General features: G+C 42.9%; 2 protein-coding genes across 2 annotated transcripts in view; one reads left to right on the top strand and one right to left on the bottom strand.

Moving 5' to 3' along the window:
• Nucleotides 1-1,177: 1,177 nt before the first annotated feature.
• trmt13 (tRNA methyltransferase 13 homolog) lies at nucleotides 1,178-21,175 on the top strand. The gene is made up of 11 exons (XM_061738121.1): nucleotides 1,178-1,557; nucleotides 2,953-3,005; nucleotides 3,151-3,217; nucleotides 3,816-3,875; nucleotides 3,948-4,017; nucleotides 4,299-4,405; nucleotides 5,695-6,006; nucleotides 7,644-7,716; nucleotides 7,791-7,865; nucleotides 15,656-16,046; nucleotides 20,316-21,175. Exons 1-11 carry the CDS (start codon nucleotides 1,450-1,452, stop codon nucleotides 20,497-20,499), a joined length of 1,500 nt encoding a protein of 499 aa, XP_061594105.1. The 5' UTR covers nucleotides 1,178-1,449; the 3' UTR covers nucleotides 20,500-21,175.
• The window catches only part of lrrc39 (leucine rich repeat containing 39), a 33,010-nt gene continuing 25,587 nt past the window's right edge, over nucleotides 15,555-22,977 (bottom strand). The window contains exons 8-10 of the mRNA XM_061738123.1: nucleotides 22,158-22,333; nucleotides 16,103-20,878; nucleotides 15,555-16,021 (exon numbers count right to left, since the gene is read on the bottom strand). Of these exons, the coding sequence (XP_061594107.1) occupies nucleotides 20,853-20,878; nucleotides 22,158-22,333 (202 nt within the window). The 3' untranslated portion in view covers nucleotides 15,555-16,021; nucleotides 16,103-20,852. The remainder of the gene's footprint in view (nucleotides 16,022-16,102; nucleotides 20,879-22,157; nucleotides 22,334-22,977) is intronic.

The raw sequence follows: 22,977 nt of genomic DNA, 5'->3' as shown, positions 1-22,977 counted from the left end.
TATTTGGTGCCTAAACTGTTTCCCAAGTATATTAGTGCGTGTGTGAATGAATAAAGGAGGCGTAAAACGTAAATTTCTTTGTATAAAGGCGCTTTATAGGCATCGCAGGTCCTTCCTCCCCGCTGCCATCAGACTGTATAACCAGGCCTGCTCTCAGTAGCCAGTGGACAATAATATGTGCAATAATATAATATGTGCAATAATATAAGATGTGCAATAATATAAGATGTGCAATATCTGCCAATCTGCCAGTCTACCTCACAACACTCCACCTGCTTTTTCTGCACTGTTTCTTCTTTCAACCAACTGTATATACTGTTCATATTCTGTGGTTATACATATTATATATGTATCTTTTTGTATTTTTTATATATTTTTTATTTCTGACTTTTCAGTCTTTTTACCCCTCCCCTGCATGTGTGTGCTAAGTGTACTGCTGACAACAAAATAAGTTTCCCCACTGAGGGAGAAAATAAAGGATATCTTATCTTATCTTATCTTATCTTATCTTATAAGAACTTTATTAATCCCACATAGTAGTAATTCTCTCAATGTTCTCATCAACAAAGCATAGTTTACATAGAAATATTTTAAAATTTTCAAGTAACAAAATAACATATTTGAACCATTTTTCAGATTTTTTCAGTTATTTTATTGTCTGAAAAAATGGTTCAAATGTTATTTTATTGTCTGAAAAATGGTTCAAATATGTTATTTGAAAATGTTTTAATTAGTTTTGTTGATGAGAAAATATGTTTCTCTATTTTTATTATTTTTGTGAGGGGGGATATATATTCTTTTTTAGCACTACCTTGTTCTCTATAGCTGATATAACATGAATTACCCCTATGTGGGATCAATAAAGTTCTTATTTTTGCCATCTGAGAAAATTAAATATATTATATTTGGTGCCTAACTGTTTCCCAAGTATATTAGTGCGTGTGTGAATGCATAAATGAGACGTAAAACGTAAATTTCTTTGTAGAAAGATGCTTTATGAAAATAAGTCCATTCACTTGTATTAGTTTACAGCGCAGTCTTGCCACATCCAATATGGCGGCGGCGTTGATGTATTGCAGCAGCGGCAAAACCATGGATGTATTGGCAAAACCACTCGATGGGGCGTCTACGTTTATATGTCTATGGCTGAAGCGGTGACCAATCAGGGGAGATGCGTTCACGCTATCCAGGATAAAATTTGGACCAGTCTGATTTGCCTGCACATCGAAAAACAAAAGCTTCCAATTTCAAAATTTTATCAAAACCAGTGTAAAAGTAAAGCAATCAAAGAGTAATATTCTATGACACAGAGACTTGGATATTTTAATTTGAATACATCAGGAAAATATAACATATGTGCGACGACAGGAGGTGAACCTTTGCCTTTCGGGTAGCAATTCGGTTTGCCCCTAAACGCCTCTCCCGGTTGCTCATACACGTGTGTCCGTCATGGCGGCTCCCCAGCAGACCTGCAGCTTCTTCGTGCAGAAGAAGAAGCGTTTCTGTAAGATGGTCGTGGGGAAAGGGAAGCGTTTCTGCGGAGAACATGCCACCATGGTGAGTTCAGGTGAGCGCTCTACACCTGCATGTGGGGGGGCACACCTGTATGTGTGGGGTCACACCTGTATGTGTGGGGTCAGCCGGCGGCGGGAGGAGACTGGTCTCCTCAGATGTTCAGCTGCATCTTCGGTTCCAGTCGTTGTTGTCATGTCATCCAGCCTCCACCTCTGACGTCACTTAGGTGACAGATTAAAGATTCAGTTGTGAAAACTCAGAGCGAGCTTGTATTATTATTATTATTATCATTATTATTGTTGTTGTTATTATGGGACACGCCCCCCTGTGATTGCACTAATGAATCCTCGTTTTCCAGCCCGTTGTGCTTCAGTCCTCGACGCCTCAGTGCAACTATACCTGCTGTACAAATTATATGCTACCTGTCAAATATTGGACAGTTATACCTTCTTATCCTCAGGTATCAATAAGTATGTAAAAACAAACAAACGCATGACTTTGTTCTTAATTAAACGTGTAATAAAAGCTATACATTTTTTTGGAATAGTCTTCCTACAACTATTAGAGACAGCACCACTTTACCCTCGTTTAAAGCAAAACTTAAAATATGGCTGAAGGAAAACCAAAGGTGTGCTAATTTAGTTTAGTTTTTTTTTTTGTCTTCTCTCTCTGTCGTGACCCGTCACTGTATCATTATATACCTTCAGTATATATGTATATGTACAATGGTCTATACATAATAAATATGTATGCTTTAATTTCAACTTGTGCAGTAAGTGCAATAGGGCAAACGCAATATGCATCAGCACTTTACAACCCTGAGCACTAAAAGCAATTAAAATGCAAGAAATCAATGTGCAATATGCATTAGCACTTTATACATCTGAGCATTGGAGCACTTTAAAGAAAATTGGAGCACTTTAAAGAAATAATGGGACGATGTGTAATCTGCATTAACACTTTAAATCTCTTGCACTTAAGCACTTAGCACTTTAAACATGACTGTCACTTAATTACTGGTATCAATTGTAACATGTTTTTATTTCTTATTGATTTTATCTAGCTCAGTCGTGTCTTTTAAATGTTGTCTTTCGTTGTTATATCTTGTCTTCCTTGTTTGCTGGTGTCCAATTTTATGTTTTATGTTTGGCATTGATTTGCCGCAGGGACGAATGATGGAAATGAGTCTATGGCTATAACCATGCATGTTTACACCTGTGTTCATCAACATGTACAGTCCCTGTCAACAAATAAATAAAATGTAATTGAATTGCAGTGAAGATTTCATATTCATGTTCGACCTTATGCTAGTTCTCTTTATTTAAGACCCGAACAGAGAATCTGTTCACTGTGAATCACTGTGAGTGATTCTGGCCCGGATCAATTCCCCTGATCAGCTGTGATATCATTAAAATGTGATCTGTTTCCTGTTTTCAGGAGGAGGAGGGGGGCAGCAGCAGGAGGATCGTCTGTCCTCTGGACCCTAAACAGTGAGTTATCAGACTAATTGGTCAAGTAATTGATGAACGGGTAAATATGAGTGGAAGCTTTGCTGCTGGCTGGAATCAATAATCTACAGGATCAGAAACTGCACACTGGAAGCAATCATGTGACACTCTTATGATTGTGTTTCAGCACCGTTTTTCAAGACAAACTGGAGAAACACCTGAAGAAATGCAACTCCAGAGAGAAACCCAAACCTGTAAGTATTTCATTCATTCATTCATTCATTCATTCATTCATTTGAATTAAAAACCACCCTGAAAGGAAATGAATTAATTTATCAGCATCCTGTGTCTCCTTGTCTGTTACTCCATGATGTCGGAACCTGTTGGTGTTTTTGTTAAAATGTTTGTATGTAAAGCACTTTGAATTGTCCTAGTTGTCGGGACCAGTAGGTCTTGTTGTCACTATTCGCCCCAACTATTCAAGTGTTATATGAATGAATATTTGAACAATAAGTTATATTGTTATAGAGAAATGTAGGAGTCTGAGTGTTAATTATTCTATGGAAATATGTAAGTACATTAGTAGATATCCTATCATCAACCATCAGCCAGGTGAGACATTCATGCATTTCTGCAATACTTGTTCTTGAACAACCAAGGACAAGTCTTGCAGCCTTGTTTTGAGCCACTTGTAGTTTTTTTAGAAGACTGTTCGATGCAGCAGAGCTGTAGGTCTTGTTGTCGGGACCTGTTGTTGAGATTTCTGAAGTCCTGTTTAGAATTAGATCTAAATGTTGAACTAAGTCTGGGTTCAGGTTCTGGTTAGTCCTCAATTCACCCATGTTTCTGCAGGTTTATTATGTGGAGAACATCAACGCAGGACCAGCTGAAGGAGATCATACCATTCCACAGGTAAGACCTCTCCTGTGGAGATGATGATGATGATGATGATGATGATGATGAGAAGAACGTGTTTGTTTCCAGGTGAGTCTGTCTGATCGGAGCAGGACGGAGTTGGAGTCTCTGTTGGACAAACTGAAGAAGGTCGTAGAAGGTGAGATTGATTCTTGCTTATCTTCCCCGACCACAAACACACACACACACACACACACACACACACACACACAGCGTCTATTGAACCTGACCAGCAGGTAACTTTAGGTTCAGCTCAGGTCCACAGTCAGACCACTGGCACTACAACATTCTGCTGTCTGCATCACACTCAGCGAGGCCTCTGATTGGTCCGTTGGGATGTGGGTCAGACTTCAGTGTCTGCACATGCTCACTACTGTCAAATCACCCTAATGATGTCATCACTGGCTGGATTTGCCTTAGGACTGCAGTGTGACGTGAAGGACGGCATCCTGTCTCATCCTGTCGTGCTGGATGAACTTACCAACCCGAAGAACGGAGACTCCGCCCACAAACACCTGAGGCAGCAGGTAACTAGACTTTTATGTAGCTAAACCTGTCAAGGTCTGTATTTGTCTATACATCGATGGTATGTATATGTGACTTTCATGTAGTCGATATATACCTACGGCAGTGACGTGAGGTTCGTGGTTGGTGAGGCACTGACTCCTTTAGTGTCAGATTTACAAATATATATAAACCAAAAAGGGTAGCTTATTCAATTGGCTACTGGTTATTTCATATCTCATCAGCATTCTTCACAAAAAAACACACGGGCACACACACACACACACACGCACGCGCGCACACACGGTACATATTACAGATACGTAAAGGTAAGAAAAAACATGCATTTGCTCTACACCATGTGTTGGCCGTCACAATTCTATAATTCATACAACATAAATGAGAGTATAGAGTGGTGTACAAAACCACAGATTTAAATTTTGACCTTTAGTGAAGTATTTAGTTGTTTTTAAAACGTTAATTCTGATACTTTAATCAATTTAATTACTCAACAAAAAGCATGAAAAGAAAGGCATAGAATATTTGAGGCCAAAATGTAGTTTTTAAATATTCTATTGTCTTTTTCTTAGTCTAATCTCTTTTTTTATAAGATTGAAATTAAAAGTGTTTGTACCCGTTGACTCACGTTCGCCCCCTTCAGTGCGGCAGAGTATTGTCTGCCTCACTCTGTGCCTTTTTCACTGCGGTTTTATTTCCCATCAGCAAAACAAAATATGTCACTAACAAACATTAAACTTTAATGGTTAAAGACATTAGCCAGACTGTGGAAAATCCGGGTATATAAATCTATCTGGAAACATTATATTGGCGACATGCAGAAATACGGCAACCAGCACGCGCCAATCGCACGTATCAACCCAATTTGTGATGGATTGCGCAATCAGAGGCTCGGCTCGTTGCTGCCGCACCTCACGTTTCAGCCCTGTAATTAAACAGGAAATAGGCAAATTCAGCGATTTTGACTATAAAAAATGTTCGAAATTGCATACATAAAGATCAGTGGACAAATATTAATATAAATCTGATGTTATAATTAGTTTTTTTTTTACTTGTCATAATGACAGGTGAGGCTCTGCCTCTCCTGACCGCACGTCCCTGACCTACGGATTTTTTTCCTTATTAAAGGAAACGGCTGATTATTGTGGCGTTGTCAGGAAATGTCGAGCTAACATTTAGACAGTTAGATCGCATTTCATCATTGGTTATTTCACAGACAGCTTGATGGGCCACGGCCCTCCCAGGAGGCAGAGTCTGAGCTCCTGTTCCTGTCTGACCTGCCAGGTGTCTCCAGTCTTCCATCCTAGGTCACCTGGAGGAGCTGGGGCTGCTACGGAGGGGGCAGTGCTTCGTGGAGTTTGGCGCAGGCCGAGGGAAGCTGTCTCACTGGATCCACGAGGCCTTAAAAACCAGAGAGGAACCAAAGAGCGGTGAGAAGCCCGAGGGCAGCAAGGAACCAAGGACCCAGGAGGAACTGAAGACATGCAAGCAGCCAGAGACTCTCAAGGAGTTGGAGACTTGTGAAGAGGCTAAGACTCCCGAGAAGCCAGAGCCCAATGAGGAGCTGCAAATGTTGCTGGTGGAGCGCTCCAGCACTCGCTTCAAGGTTGGGAAAGTCCCGGTTCCTAATTCTCCTCCAATTCACTGTTTTGGTAGAATAAACTCCAATCAAAATGTTATAAAATCTGAAAGATTAAAACCATAAAAATTCAGGTATTGTTGAAGGGTCAAAGATTCCAGACATTTGAGAGACGCAAAACTACAGAATGTTAAACCTCAAAGTCTAAGATCAAATCAAACTTTATTTATATAGCTCTTTTCATACATTTCTAAAATGCAACACAAAGTGCTTTACAAAAAGCGATAAACAAACATAAAATGTATTAATCAGGGTCCACAAGGGTTTATAGGGTAAAAGCAGATCAGACAGATAAGAAGGCCCAAGACCGTTAAGAGATTTAAAAACTAATAAGAGAACCTTAAAATCGATCCTGAAACGCTTCTAAAACTGGTGTAATGTGAGCCCGCCTTCTGGTCTTCATCAGCACACGTGCAGCTGAGTTTTCTAATAGTTGGAGACTAAAAATGCTCTTTTTAGGAAGACCAGAAAGCAGGGCGTTACAATCAATACGACTGGAGATAAAAGCATCAGCACCTCCGTGTTTGCCCGAGAGAGAAATGGGAGGAACTCTGGCTATGTTCTTAAGGTGATAAAAAACAATTTTTGTTGTGTTTTTCACATGAGGTATGAAATTCAGCTCAGAGTCAAAAATAAAACCCAGGTTCTTTACACAACGTGATGGTTTAAAATCTTGTAGTTTTGGTAAAAGTTTATCTCTCTTGGCTTTAGGACGAAAAAATTAAAACTTCTGTTTTGTCCTGGTTGAGCTGTAGAAAGTTCTGTGCCATCCATGACTTCATATCTAAAATACAATTAAGAAGAGTATCAATTGGTTTTGTGTCAGGAGAAACGGCGATATACAGCTGTGTATCGTCAGCATAACTAACATTTCAACTTTTTTCTCGAAGTGCACAATAAAAAAAAATCTTCCCCTCTCAAATATTTTTTTCTCCTGCATGGCCCTAATACTCTTCCGTAATTATAATAGCCCGGACATCGATTACTGTAATCTGCTTATTTATTAACGATATAGCCTGAGCAGCATGATGGCTTACTGTTGCCACACACCGAGGTTTGACACCTCGGCCCGGCAGGAATCTTTCTGTGTGGAGTTTACATGTTCTCCTCATGCTTGTGTGGGTTTTTTCTGGGTACTCCAGGGGACCTGCATGACCCTAATTTGTATTAAGCGGGTATAAAAAGTGGATAGATATGGTTTGTGCAGTTTTCAAATCAAATTCAAGTCAGCCACGTCCTCCAGATCTTTCAGGAGGACACACTTGGTCTGGCCCCGGGTCTCCTCCCTGTTGGACGTGACTGAAACACCTCCTCAGGGAGGACACATCCTAAACATCGTCTCTAACCTGTTTAGGAACTAAACGGTTCCAGTCGTCTTCCAGATCTGTTCCTAATGTTATTTCCAACGTGGTAGTACGAGGAAAAAAAGGCTTCAGAATCCATCCACACCCAACCTCCAGTCCTGGAGACATGTCATCTCCTCTGATCAGCATCCGCCAGGTCTTTTATATGGAAATGATTTGGTTCATGTAAAACTGACATCATCAAATGGGCGGAGTCAGATTGACTAGTTCTGAGAGCAGGTGTGGACTCTCCTGTTTCAGGTGGATGGGAAACACCAGGATGCCGGAGTTCCATTTGAGAGGCTGCAGGTGGACATTCAGCACCTGGATCTGAGTGAGAAACCAACATCTTGACCCGCTTCTGCTTTCGGGTCGGACCGGGGTTTGAAATCTTCTGTCTGTTTTCAGGCAAAGTTCCTCTGCTGCTACAGAGGAAGCTCCCTCTGGTCGGCGTTGGGAAGCACCTGTGTGGAGCAGCAACAGGTGAGAAACCCCTTCAAGAACTGAAGGCAGGGCCTGATGGAGCAGCCAAAAACTAGTTCCTCTAATCTGAGCTTTCTGGAAGGCTGCGAGTGACTGACATAGAACTATGGGCAGAAATATGCCACTAGAAACTGAATTTGAATAATTTATATTTGAATTTGAATCTTCACACACTCCTCAGCAGAAATTTTTCTACAAAACGGCAAGATATAAATCTACACTTTTTACACAGAATGGAGAAAACGCAATAGGTTTCGAAATATCTAGCTCCCATTGGTGGTTTATATCGTTGAAAGAAAATAGAGGTTATAGTAGGCTACGTGAAAAGGAGTTCTTTGTATCTGCACTCGATTGCTCTTCCTCCGGAAGACCCGGATGTCTGGCACAGTAACTCCAGTAAATTGAAATTGAATTGCAAGAACTGAATTTGAATTGTGAGAACTGAATGTAGATTCAGTTTTTCAATGCAATGATTCAAATTAAACAATACAAATTCAAATTATGTGATTCAGATTCAGTTTTTTTTTTAATTCAAGATCTTTTTATTGGAATTTTCACAGAGTAAAAAAAAGGTGAAATGCTGCATGTCGATTACAAATATTTTGAGTAGACATGGGCATGTTAATCATAGCATACACCAGTGTACAAAATATAAAAAACAATTAGACAGTATGAAAAAATATAAAATAGTAACAAAAACAAACTACAGACCAAACTAATCCCTCCCCTGTCACTGCCAGATTACTAATCACAATATGAGGTCACTCTATCATCAAAAGCCTGCACTAGGAATACAAAAGAAATATGAAGTATAGTTCACAGGGTCTGGAATGCTTCTAGAAAAGGTCCCCACACTTTCTGGAACTTATTTGATTTCTGAAGCGAGTATCTAATTTTCTCCAGTTTTAAGCAGGACATGATGTCTTCCAGCCATTGTGCACGAGTAGGAGGGAAGGGATCCTTCCACCTGAACAGAATTGCCCGACGAGCCAAAAGGGAGGCAAAAGACAAAGTGTGCCCCTGTGCAGTGGTTAACTTCCTTCCTCCCTCCATGACCCCAAACAGGGCAGTCAGTGGGTTTGGTTCTAATCTGATTTTAAGCACCAGAGAGAGAGTATGAAATACTTCCATCCAGTACTTATTTAGACATGGGCAGGACCAGTACATGTGGATGAGAAAGGCTTCTGCTACTTTACATCTTACACAGTATGGACTAATATCTGGGTACATGGAGGATAGCTTTGCCTTGGAAATATGAGCCCTGTGTACCACTTTAAACTGAATTAAGCAGTGACGTGCGCACAGGGAGGTTGTATTAACCAGTTTGAGTATGGACTCCCAGGTATCCTCTGATAAGGGAAGCCCTAAGTCCTGCTCCCATGCTGCTTTGAGTTTATCTGTAGGGGCACTCTTAAGATCCAGCAACATGCCATAGAAAGACGAAATGAGCCCCTTTTTGAATGGGTCTGTGGCAAGAACTTTGTCAACTGTGGTCAAGCCTATCGATGCACCAGGGCTGGGTGTCTGGGAAAGAACAAAATGTCTAGCCTGAAGATACCTAAAGAAATGTGATTTTGGAAGGCTGAATTTACTACTTAACTGCTCAAAAGATGCCACGGTGCCGTCTATGAACATATCTCTAAAACGAATCATACCCCTCCTGTGCCATTCCTGGAAGGTGGGGTCCTCAAGGGATGGTTTGAAAGAGTGATTTGATGCAATGGGGCTAAGAAGAGAGAAGCTGTGAAAACCAAAAAACTTCCTAAATTGGGCCCAAATTCTAAGAGAATGTTTAACCACTGGGTTTTTGATTGATTTAAGTGAAGGAAGTGGAAGTGAGGAGCCGAGTAGGGCAGGAATTGACAGGTCATCAGTTGGATGTAACTCCATCGCCACCCAGTCAGGGCGGTCAGCGCCGTCGCAGTAGAAGGACCAGAATGCAAGGCAGCGCAGGTTAGCAGCCCAATAATAATAACGAAAGTTTGGGAGGGCCAGACCACCTGCAGACTTAATTTTTTGAAGGTGAGTTTTGTTCAAACGTGGCCGTTTACCTCGCCATAGGTATGAAGATATAACTGAGTCAAGGGACTGAAAAAAAGAACCAGGAATAAAGAGTGGTAAGGTCTGGAAAAGGTACAAAAATTTAGGTAAAATGGTCATTTTGACTGAATTGATGCGACCCACAAGAGACATTGACAGGGGTGACCATTGTGTAAGGGTTTGTTTGGTCTCATTTAACAATGAGATAAGATTTTCTTGGAGCAGGTCTTTGTGTTTCCTTGTCACAGATATGCCTAAATAGGAGAATTTGTCATTTGCGATTTTAAAGGGAAAATTGGAAAGGTCTAAAGCATGCGATTTCGAGATTGGTAGGGAAAAGCTCACTTTTGCTGAGATTCAGTTTATAGCCTGAGAGTTTCCCAAACTGACTGAGAAGTGACAGCGCAGGGGGTAATGAGGCCAGAGGGTGAGAGATGAAAAGCAAGAGGTCATCGGCATAAAGCGAGACCTTATGTTCCCTGCCACCTCTCCAGATACCGGACACATCCTCACAAGATCGGAGCGCTGTGGCAAGCGGTTCAATAGCCATGTCAAAAAGCATGGGACTAAGGGGGCACCCCTGACGGGTTCCACGATGCAGATTAAATGGTTTTGACCGTTGAGAGTTAGTACGAATTGAGGCTGTTGGGTGTAAATAGAGAAGTTTAATCCACAGAGCAAAGTTCGGACCAAAACCAAACCTGTCCAGCACAGCAAAGAGATAATCCCATTGGACGCGATCAAATGCTTTCTCCGCATCCAGAGAGACAACGCATTCAGGGATAGCCTCAGAGGCAGAGTAGATAATATTGAACAGTCGCCTTGTGTTGAAGTAAGACTGCCTACCTTTAATGAAGCCAGTTTGGTCTTCAGATATAATTGTGGGGAGGACATTCTCCAGCCTATGGGCTAGGACTTTAGCTAGGATTTTAGCATCTGTGTTTAAGAGGGAGATGGGCCTGTAGGAGGCGCATTCAGTAGGATCCTTCCCTTTTTTAGCTATGAGGGTGATGCAGGCCTCCGAAAAAGAAGGAGGGAGGGAACCGTGGCTGAAGGATTCTGAAAGAACTGAAGATAGCAATGGGGAAAGCAAATTAGAAAATTTCTTTAGAAATTCCGCCGGGAAGCCATCAGGGCCAGGACATTTACCCGACTGCAGTGAAGAAATGGCTCGAGTAATTTCCATCAGGGATATCGGTTCTTCTAATGTCTTCCTTAGATCCGGTGAAAGACTGGGAATACTAAGACTATTTAAAAAGTCCGCAATCTCATCTCGATCAGTCTGAGATTCCGAGGTGTATAGCTGGGTATAAAAGTCCCTGAATGCTTCATTTATGAGTAAGTGGTCTGTAGTTACATGGCCATTTGGTAATCGAATCTTAGAAATATTTTGTTTAGCCTTAGAGCCTTTAAGTTGGTTGGCTAATAATTTGTCAGATTTGTCTCCATAAACATAAAACCTGGTTTTACTTTTCAGAAGTGACTGTTCAATTGGGTGAGTGGTAAGCAGGTCAAATTTAGTTTTAAGTTCTAGCCGCTTTTTGTAAAGATCTGGGGATTTAGTCCGAGAATATTCTTCATCAACCTCTTTAATTTGGCGGGCAAGGTCTGATCGCTCCCTATAAGATTTTTGCCTCACCCTAGCAGTGTAGGATATAATCTGTCCCCGGAGATAAGCCTTGAGGGAATCCCAGACAGTTAGACTAGACATTCCTGGAGTCATATTCGTGGATAGGAAAAAGGCTATTTCCGTTTCCATTGATTTAACAAAATTTGTGTCCGACAGCAGAGTTGAATTGAATCGCCACTGTCTGTCTCTCTGAGGAAGGTCAGGAAGGGACATGGTTAGAACCACAGGAGCGTGGTCGGAAATGACAATGCTCTGATAAGCACAGGAATGAACCAGGGGAATCAGTTGATTATCAATAAAAAAATAATCAATCCTCGAGTATGTGTGGTGCACTTGTGAGAAAAAGGAGTATTCTCTGTCACATGGATGTAAAGAACGCCACACATCACAAACACTGTAGTCAGAAAGGAACGCCTGAATAAGACGGGCTGACTTACTTGCTGTGCCGGGGTTGGTAGAGGATCGGTCTAGGACTGGGTCGAGCCAGCAATTAAAATCACCACCCAGTATGAGAGAATATGTATTAAGGTCAGGGAGCAGTGAAAACAGTCGTTCAAAAAAGACTGCATCATCTGAATTAGGGGCATAAACGTTCACAAGTACGACCAATGTATTGAATAATTTCCCAGAAACGATCACGTAGCGACCAAACTTGTCAGAAATCACATTGTGCTGCTCAAATGAAACATCCTGACTGATCAGAACTGAAACTCCTCGGGCCTTAGCTTGAAAGGAGGAGTGAAATCTCTGCCCTGACCACCTCGGGAACAGGCGGCTATTATCAGAACTGCGAATATGAGTTTCTTGTAGAAAGGCTATTTCTGTTTTAAGGTGTTTTAGATGTGAGAAGATCCTCTTCCTTTTAACAGGGTGATTCAGACCCTTAACATTCCAGCTCACCAACTTCAAGTATCTACTCATAATATCTAAGAAGAAAAATTAGGTGTGCACAATGACCTAGGCAAAAAAAAAAGAGAACGGAAAGGAGGTTGAATGTGACCCACATTAAGTAATGAGTTGAAAAGAGTTAATGCAAAGTTTCTGGCAGTGACATATCCCCCCGACCCACCCTCCCCAACTAAGACAGCTGCTATAGAAAAATAAAAAAAAGCAGCAAGCTCTTCAAAACAAACATAGTGCAATAACACATCTTCCTATCCTACACACTAATAGCTTTTGCTCCCGTATCATGGGTGTATACCTATTAGCACCTTAAAACGTGTAGATGTAAATAAAAAAAAGGAATACCCTCTCAAATCTTGACCTGGAAGTCCCGATATGAGCCCAGAAATATTTGTACAAAAATATAAAATATAAAACGTCCGACTTAAGCAGCGTAAAAGTAAGGTTAACAGCTTACAATTATTACAAAACTTATAGGTAAATCGGAAAAGCTTTTTTTTTTTTTTTTTTTTGGTTCTTTTTTCTTCTCCCTCTCTCCCCCCTCACCACCTAGTTTTCCCCTTCCCTCAAATAACCAAAAAGAACTGCAAATTAATAATATTTGCAAAGGGGCAGTCAAGCTAACAGAGAAAATACTGGTTGTCGCGGGGTACTCGCCCTCCCCTCAGGAATAATGCGAGCTCACCCTCCCCTCAGGAATAATGCGAGCTCACCCTCCCCTCAGGAATAATGCAAGCTCACCCTCCCCTCAGGAATAATGCGAGCTCACCCTCCCCTCAGGAATAATGTGACTCACGTAAAAAAAAAAGAGAGAGAGAAAAAAAAAAAAAAAAAGTCAGTCCGTGAGCGTCAGTGAGCCGCACCGGGCTGCAGGCGGAGCCGTGACAGCCTCCAACAGTCCCGTTACGGCGGGTTTGAAGTTTTGCTGCGACTCGTGATGAATTTGCGCGCCTCATCCACGGAGCCGATCCACTTCCTGGCTCCCCCGGACAGCGTGAGCCGGAGCCGGGCGGGGAAGAGCAGAGCCGGCCTCAGACCCAGCTGGTACAGCTCCGACATGACTCCGCTGTATTCCGCTCGTTGGCTGGCAACTTCGGGGCTGTAATCCTCCAGGACCCGGACGGTGTGGCCGCGATATTCCAACTTTCCTCTCCGGCGCGCCTCCCTGATGAGGAGATCTTTCGTCTGGTACCGGTGAAGGCGGAGGATGACCGGGCGCGGTCTCTGTCCCGGGGCCGGCTTGGCGGCGAGGGAGCGGTGCGCTCTGTCTATCTCCGGCGGTGACGGCAGCGTATCATTCCCAAACAACTCACACAGCAGCTTGGAGAAGAAAGCCGCTGGAGACCCGCTCTCGGTCGACTCCGGTAAGCCCAGGATACGGATGTTCTGCCTTCGGCTCCGGCTTTCCAAATCCACCACCTTAGCCTTCAGCCGAGCATTATCATCCCGTAAAGTCGAGCAGATGCCTTCAAGATCCGTAACTCGCTGGCTGAGGTCTTCTGTGGCGAGTTCAAGGGACGAAACACGTTGGCCATGGTCCTCGACCGCGAGCCGCGTTTGGTCGAGTTTGGAGTCGAGCTGACTGAAAGTATTTTTGAACTCGGCGGCCAGGGCAGCGCGGTGTTCCTCCAGCAACGTGGTAATGGCCGCCAGGGTTAAGACAGCGCCAGCATCGTCCCTCTTGCCCGACTTGCCGCTCTTTGAAGCCATCTCGGAGGTAAGTGGGCTCGTTCGAGACAAAAAAAAAAGAAAAACAGCAACAGGGAATCCTTTTTAAAGGAAAAAGTTTGAAAGTTTGAGGGCTTGGTGGTTTAAAAAGTTTGGCATTTACGGGAGCACTCACGAAACACGTCTACTCCATCTGCTCACCAACCGGAAGCCCCCAGATTCAGTTTTTTAATGCAATTATTCAAGTTGAGCAATTCAAATTCAAATTCAAATATAAATTATTCAAATTCAGTTTCTAGTAGCACATATTTCTGCCCATATAGAACCAACACCTGCACCAAGTATTTAAAGAGCCATCAGGTGAAAGAGCAGGAGTGAAATCCTTTAAGAAAACACGAGAATTAACTGACAAAACTGTACTATTCATCGTCCCAGATGACCAGCTCCTGTAAGTGGTTTAAAATGTCTTATGTCAACACTTAATACTGAATTTGGAGCTAAAATGCAAGTGTTTAAAAAGATTTTAAAGATTAAAATAGCACAGCACCAACCCAGATTCCCAGCACCAACCGATAGCATAACCCAGGTATCAGAATCCGTATCAGAAAGGAATAAAATGGATCTGATCTCTGCCCAGGATGGTTTTCAAAACCAGTGTAAACGGATGCTGAGTTCCCATTTTCATGTGGAAACCCAAAGGAGGATCCTCATCCAGGATCAAACCAAGATTGTCATTATTATCATTATCATTATTTGGAGTAGTATTATCATGAATCTGGACTAGTCTTATCTGAACTAGCATTATCTGAACTAGTTTTATCTAGATAAGTGTTGTCTGGACTTGAATAAACTACATCAGATTTACCTGGACTTGCAGTATTCAGATTAGTTTTAGCACTACCAGGGGTGCCACTGTAAACTTTAATAATTTTGGAGGATTTCTGATTTGAATCTAGTGTTATTGTGCCAAGTCTATACTTTTATGGAGTAAAAATGTTTCCTTAAATTACCCTATTTTAGTTAAAACAGAGGTCAAAGGGATGCTGTTTGGCTCATCTTAATAAGCAGGCGCCCCTCATGCAGAGGCTTCAGTCCTCCTGCAGCTCTTCTGTCGCTTTCCCAATATATTTATTCAATTCAATTTTATTTATATAGCATCTATTACAACAAAAGTTGTCTCTAGGATCTTTCCAGAGACCCAGAACATGACCCCCGAGCAATTATTACATAAAGAGCTAACAAAATAACATGTGGAGTTCCTCAAGGTTCAGTTCTGGGGACTCTGTTGTTTTACATCTATATGGTCCCACTCGCTCAAATTATGAAAAAGAACAAAATATGTTACCATAACTATGCAAATGACTCACAAATCTATATAACCATCTCACCAGGAGACTATAATCCAATTCAAACACTGATCAAATTGAATAATGAATGGACCAGAATTTTCTTCAGTTAAATGAAGTCAAAACAGAAATAATAGTGTTTGGAGCCAAGGAAGAAAGATTAAAGATTAAAACCACTTGGTTCTGTTCTATTCCGTCCTCAGATCTGGCTCTGCGCTGCATGTTGGGAACACCTGGAGTCGGAGCAGAGACTGAGCCTCCTCCGAAACGCCTCAAACCATCAGAAGAACCGAGGGTAGGCCCGGAGTCGGGTCTACCAGGCCTAGAAACTGGTGGGGGTCCTGATGCTGTGCTGGGCCTGGCGGTGGCGCTGTGCTGTCATCATCGCTGTGAGTGGCGTCACTATGTTGGCCAGCAGTTCTTCCTGCAGAGAGGACTCGGAGCGGCAGAGTTCTCTGCCTTCTGCCGGATGTCCAGCTGGGCCACATGTGGACTCAGACTAGCCAATCAGGAGAGTCCGTCACAGGAGCCAGCCAATCAAAGAGGGGACGATGACGAGCACGAACCAGCTGAGGAGAGAGACACTGTTAGCGGGTAAATACCGATTTTTCATGAAACGTTCACTAAAAGTAGAAAACTAAATATATAACCTTTTGAAAGTCCGGTTCAAAACGGGAACTTCTGAGGGCAAAATGATCGGGCCTCTGATGGGTAACAATTTGGCGCTTTTCCACCAGTACCTACTCAGCTCGACTCGCCTCCGTTTGGTTCTTTTCCACTAGGGGTCTAAAGTGCAGAGTAGATACTTTTTCTGTATCTATTCTGCCGAGGTTCTAAGCGGCTGGGTCGGCTGTATCTGACATCATCACACTACAGGCCACCGATTGGTCGGGGGGTTGGAGTCAGACGTCTAAGTCAGGAGGAGGAACTCAGAGAAAGAGACTCTGACAGCTTCTTGTTCATTTTATTCGACCAGCAATGGCAGCACAAAAGTCTGTTTCATGATCCAACTCTGAGGTGCAGATGTTCATAAACCTGGTGGCTGAGGAGAGAATTAAAAAGGGATCTAGACGGGCGATAATGAACGACCAGATCCACCAGGAGCTCTGTCACTTCATAGCTGCTCGCGGCTCCCAGCTGGCTTTTCAGCAGCACCGAGACAAACAAACAAAAATTAAAAAGCGGCACTGCTTGAAGCTTCTCTCACTCTCATTTTTTAACTTTATATCAAACACAAGCCACAGACTCGGCAGCACATCTATCATCTCCTCCAGGTTCTACATCTTTAGTGTTGTCGTCTTCTTCGTTTAGATCACACAATCAAATATGTCACTGCAGCTTCACTCCAACCTCTTACTTCTGCTCCAGGTGCTGAATTGTTATGGAAAAGAAACCAGCCCGAGTTGAGTCGAGCCGAGCTGAGATAAGTACTATTAGGTACTAGTGGAAAAGTGCCATTAGTGAGTTCCAGCTGCTGACAGTCTCTCCACATAGATCCTGAAGAACCTGGCTCCGGTCTCTAAGGATCCTGAGTCCAGTCCAAAATCATCTAAAAAACAAATTAATGAGACTGTTCCTTGACAAATGAGTTAATACCTCTAGAAAAAGATGTGAAATAACGTGACTGTAGTCTTAAACGAGAATACCTGTCTACAGGTGCACAAGCCTCACTGAGAGTCACACAAATCACTGAATTACAGTTGCTAAGGAAGATATGGGATTAAGGGGTTTTCTCTTAGACTAGTGTAATTTAAGTGAAGTTAACCTAAACATCTACCACACTTCTCCGTTTCACCCTGTTGGAGTCCCTAAATCAACATAACATAAATTCGTAACGATGAAAGACACAGAGACTATTAGAATGATTTTTAAGGCTTTCTGCAGAAATGTGGAGAGGAGAGCAGAGGAGTGCAGGGCCCGCAGGCCCTCACAGAGAACTCCCAAGCTTTTCTCCCAAAATCTTCTTGCAGCATCACCTTTTTATTGAGAATTTGTGACAGGAACATGACCATTTTAAGACAGCCAATAGTAGACAGTGAGTGGACAATGGGAGGAAACAGACGGAGAAACAGACATCAGGGTTAAAAGGTCACACATGTGACACAGACATCTTCAGTTAAAGAGGTCAAAGATTGTGAAACATACATCTTCAGTTAAAGTGGAACTAATCTAAAGAGGAACTAGCTGGGCCCATAACACAAAAGGTCGATGGGTCAATGGGGCCCCCTTCCTGAAAACAGGAAGTCTTGGACAGATGTGTCCAACTGACAATGGGTCAGCTGTTCTCAGGACGGTCGAAACCTTGAGTATATCAAAAGCATGTGATAGTTTATAAGGACAAAACTATTTCAAAAGTTTGATTAATCTCACAATTCCCTCCTGTTGTTCTTATGAAACTTCACAGTAAGCAAAATGAAACACTCCAGTGTCATCGTTAAGATCCTCTTCATTAATTAGAGTTTGTTGGAGTTGTTGGTAAATAGACCTCACAGAGTACTGGACTAAGGAAATCTGCAATGGACCTTTGCACTTAGACACAGAATGATACAGGTAATGAAAACACAGAACAGTACAAGGACAGCAATAATCGGAATCATAATTTAAGTCATTACGTCAGCATAACTCGGTAGTGAAAAAGTTTCTTCCATCTCTCGGACTCCTCTCCAGCTTGTCGTAGCCAGTCAGTTTGGGCTAGTCATCTTCAGGCCCATGGCTGGTGAGTAGGCGTCAGATGAGTTCTTCAGCGGACAAGGGTTTCGAAACCGTCCGACTTCCGGCATACTCAGGGCTTGGAACATTTCCCACTAGCTTTCACTGCAATTGGTGAACCCCACGTAGATCGTTCAGCAGCCTTTACTGCTGCCTTTACAAGAGGGGAGCTTCTTACTTCACCTCTGAAATTCATGTTTTCCAGCAGACAAAAAGTCTCCCCGAGACACAGATCCTGCAGCCCCTCATAAAACGCCGCACCCAGACAGGAGCACGCTTTCATACACACATAGTGCTGTAGCCGTTTACACACACACACACACACACACACACACACACACACACACACACACACACACACACACACACACACACACACACACACACACACAGCTGCAGCTGTCACACACAGACCATGACCTTTGCCCTGCTGCAGCCGTTTACACTCACACACTCTCTGCACCATGACTCCTGGCCCTGCAACTCAGCAGCAGCTCCTTTCTCCCCACCTTCACATATCTTTCTTTTCCTTTTTCTGTCTCTTTCCAATTCCCCATCAAAACCATATCTCTTTATGCCATTCTTTACAGGTTTGCAACTTTTTAGTTTTTTTCTTTTAGTCTTAAATTAATCGATTTTCTAATCATTTAAGTTTCGTATATTATCTCGCAACATTTTGTCACAATTTTTCTTCACCTAAAGTTTTAGGGACGTCTCCCATACCAAGCATCTTTTAGAAATTATTTAGGCATAAGTTTCAGCTTAACCAAGTGTCTGCTTTTAGCCAGTTATTTTTGCTTTCTTAAGTTTCTCTTTTTTTTTGACAGTTTGGTTTTAACGCTGATCTTTTAGTGAACAATTTAAATTTTGCTTCACAATTTTTGGAAACCTCAACATTGAACATAGACAGTTTCCTGTCATAAACATTAGACAAGAACATTAGACAAGACAAACATTAAACCCATTAAAAACCACTCCTAAGAAACCTCTTCTCGTTATTCTGTACTTTTAAAGTCCCCTGACCTTAAAAGCCGGTCCCCGACCGAGTGGGCGTTAGCCTTACGCACTGATCCAGGCTAGTATTTTTAAAAGTCCCCGACTTCAAAAAATTGGGTCCCCGACCCGCTGCCAACATTTTTTTCGCTAACCCCCGGATAGTATACACAGAATTTCACTCGTATTTTACACAAAAATACTTCAATACCAGGTATTTAAGTAAGAAGAGGTCTCACCAGTCTCTTAGTTGTCTTTCCCGGCTCGGGGACCTCGTCACTGTACTCTGGAGCAGCGCAGGATCAACTTGGCCTCGTTCCTGAAATCGGAACGGCTGTCGACAGTTTTAGGTGGCCCTGTTTGATCTACGCCGCTCCAACGTCACAGATGTATGAGGTCCCGGGTTTTGGCACCAAATGTTGGAGTCCCTAAATCAACATAACATAAATTCGTAACGAGGAAAGACACAGAGACTGTTAGAATGATTTTTAAGGCTTTCTGCAGAAATGTGGAGAGGAGAGCAGAGAAGTGCAGGACCCGCAGGCCCTCACAGAGAACTCCCAAGCTCTTCTCCCAAAATCTTCTTGCAGCATCACCTTTTTATTGAGAATTTGTGACAGGAACATCACCATTTTAAGACAGCCAATAGTAGACAGTGAGTGGACAATGGGAGGAAACAGACGGAGAAACAGACATTGGGGTTAAAAGGTCACACATGTGACACAGACATCTTCAGTTAAAGAGGTCAAAGATTGTGAAACAGACATCTTCAGTTAAAGTGGAAATAATCTAAAGAGGAACTAGCTGGGCCCATAACACAAAAGGTTGATGGGTCAGTGGGGCCCCTTCCTGAAAACAGGAGGTCTTGGACAGATGTGTCCAACTGACAATGGTTCAGCTGCTCTCAGGACAGTCGAAACCTTGAGTATATCAAAAGCATGTGATAGTTTATAAGGACAAAAAATAGTTCAAAAGTTTGATTAATCTCACAACCCATGTCCCCATGTTTGGACTGACTGGGCCTTGGGAGGAGTCATCTCCTGCCATCATGCTGTCGTCCAGTGATCCAGACACGGGGCTTCTAACCGGCCCTTCAGAAACCTGTTGGTGACATCACACATGTCCGTCCGTCTGATGCAACATTTGTCTGTCTGTCCTCAGGTTTCTGTCGGCGGCGGAGCGCGAGCGCATCGGCCGTCTCTGTAAACTCCTGATCGACGCCGGCAGATGTCACTTCCTGCAAACCAGAGGGTTCACCAGCAAACTGACTCGATATGTGAGCAGTCATGTGACCCTGGAGAACATTTTACTGACTGCCGTGCCCCGCCCCTCCCCCTCTTCCTGATTTTTATTCACATTTTGAAGAAAAGATTTCAGTTTCTTTTATTTCTGGTAAAAGCTGCAGCTGAAGTAGGAGCGGCACACTTGTCTTTCTACAAAAGTCTTTGTTTTATTAAAGTGAAACTGTGGACATTGGCATGTTTCTAAAGTGTCTATTAAAGCTTTTTCAGTTTCTTATTTCTGCCGTTTTCGGCCTTTGAGCCTGGTTTTTCATCCCAACGGCTCCAGCCGTCAGAGGAACCTGAAAGGCTGACGTCCTGGAAGCAGTTTTCCTGTCGTCCTACGCCTGCTGCTGCAGAACTTTCAAAATAAAAGCACTTAAAAGCCACATGAAGAAGTGAGGACAGATGGGTTATTTTACAGTGACGGGTCTTCGTTGGTCTCTGAAACATGAAGAACAAAAACGGAATTTAGACAAATCTGTTGTGGTGGTAGTGGTGGCAGCGTTATTCAGGCGGGGAAGAAGTCACTGCATTAGTGATGCAGTTACGGGTTTTTTTTCCTGTTAGATGAAGATTGGCATGGCTGCAGGTGTCAGAAGATCTGCAGTTGTTACATCTACAGGTGTCAGAGAGCAGTGTTGTGCATGAACGAGTTCAAATGAATGCACGCGTTCATTGAACATGTTCCTTTCTGTGAGATCCTTTAAACTGAACGCAACATATTTGCAAATAAAGAACTTGAACGTGAACTTGTTCATTCTGCAGATCAAGAACTGGAATTTGAACTGTTCAGATTATGTGAGTTTCAGCTTCACTGTTTAGGTCCAATTATTACGGAATAATCCTCATTTCACCAGCAGCAGCGCGCACATTTAAAATACTCAACGAGATGACGACTTCACACTACATTACCCACAATGCAGTGCACAGCATAACAACGGGCACCAGCTCCATGGCAACGGTGGCCCGAGCCCAGTGCAGTCTTTACCTGACCAATGAAGAGAGAGACGTTGCGGACGCAGCGTCAGATGATGCCTCCACTTATCATTATCTGCGGGAATTTTACACATCTTCCCAAATGATGTCCACCTGCGCTGAGAGTGCCTCGTCAACTTCAAATTTGAGACGTCATGTGAAGTTAAAGCATCCGTCCAGTGTGAGAAAATATCTGCAAGTCCTTGACAATCAAACAAAGTGATCAGGAAAGACCAAGAAGACCCAACAGCCCCAAACGACCCCAGTCCCACTGCTGCAGCCTTCCTGCAACAGGGAGACAAACTGATAATAGACTACATTGTTGGAGATTTACAGCCTCTGAGTAAAGTTGAAATGTCACTAAGACAAAACATGATTGTCTACAGTGAACAGTTTTAGGATAGGGTGGCGTTTCATTCGTACTTCTCACCTAAAAATATTGAAATTAACTTAATTTGAATTAGTTCAAAGTGAAAATGCTGAACTATGAACGTGAACTATTCATTTTTAAACTATGTGAACTGAACTTTGAACTAGTTCATGAGAAGTATGTACTTGCACAACACTGTCAGAGAGTCTACAGGTGTCAGAGTATGCAGGTGTCAGAGTCTACAGGTGTTACGTCTACAGGTGTCAGAGAGTCTGCAGGTGTCAGAGTCTGCAGATGTTACACCTGCAGGTGTTAGAAGGTCTGCAGGTGTTTTGCTGCAAGCATCCACAGCTCCTCGGTAGCAACGGTACTAACGGTTGACCCGGTGCACGTTCAGGACGGCATACGCCCTCTTCCTGGCCTCCTGGATGTACATGTGCATGAACTCCCGTCCGAACATCTCCCGGTCGTCTTCATCCTCTTCAGCCGGCGTCGTCTCCTCAGGAAGGGCCACGTCCAGAGTCAGAGGGTTGTCCCGGAAATTTACAAACCTGCCCCAAACACAGCACACAAACCATCAACCAAACCCTCAGTTTGGACTCTCGCAGCGGCTTTAGACTGAAGTCCCCTGGTGAAAACAGACACTAGAGCTTAGCAGAAGGATCTGGAGTTGGGGAAGAAAACAGCAGGAATGGATTTGTAGATGAGTCTTGCTGGGCTTCTGAGCCAGTAGATGAGTTAACATCATTAATGTAAGATATAAGAAATTAAAACTCCCATCTTATACTTGTCAGTCAGGGTTGTTGACCAAAGAAAAGAACACCCTCGTAAACATTGTGTCAGTGGTGTGGCTTTATGAGTCACAGCTGAGCTATCATCGCTGTAGCTGCTTGGTTCTGAACATCGGTATAGACGAATCCGGCGAAACCCGGAAGTCGAGCGGGCCGCCATTACTGCGGTGGCGGCTCCGCTCCTCCGCTCCAGCCCATAGACATATATACGTATGGATCTATTACTCCGCTCCCTGCCAGGCTCTCTTAATGTATTTGTATCATCGGAAAACTCCTGTCCCGTCACGTGCATTTGTTTTGATAGTGAATGAAGACGGGACGGACTGTCAAAACCACTTTTCTGTTTCACCAAGTGAACAGACGGAACGCAAAAAAAGATGTTAAACTGCTGGAAAGGAACTGGA

The sequence above is a fragment of the Cololabis saira genome, chromosome 13 (genome assembly GCF_033807715.1).
Source record: "Cololabis saira isolate AMF1-May2022 chromosome 13, fColSai1.1, whole genome shotgun sequence".
In the NCBI taxonomy this organism is placed as follows: Eukaryota; Metazoa; Chordata; class Actinopteri; order Beloniformes; family Belonidae; genus Cololabis; species Cololabis saira.
This window is presented reverse-complemented; position numbering and strand designations above follow the sequence as displayed.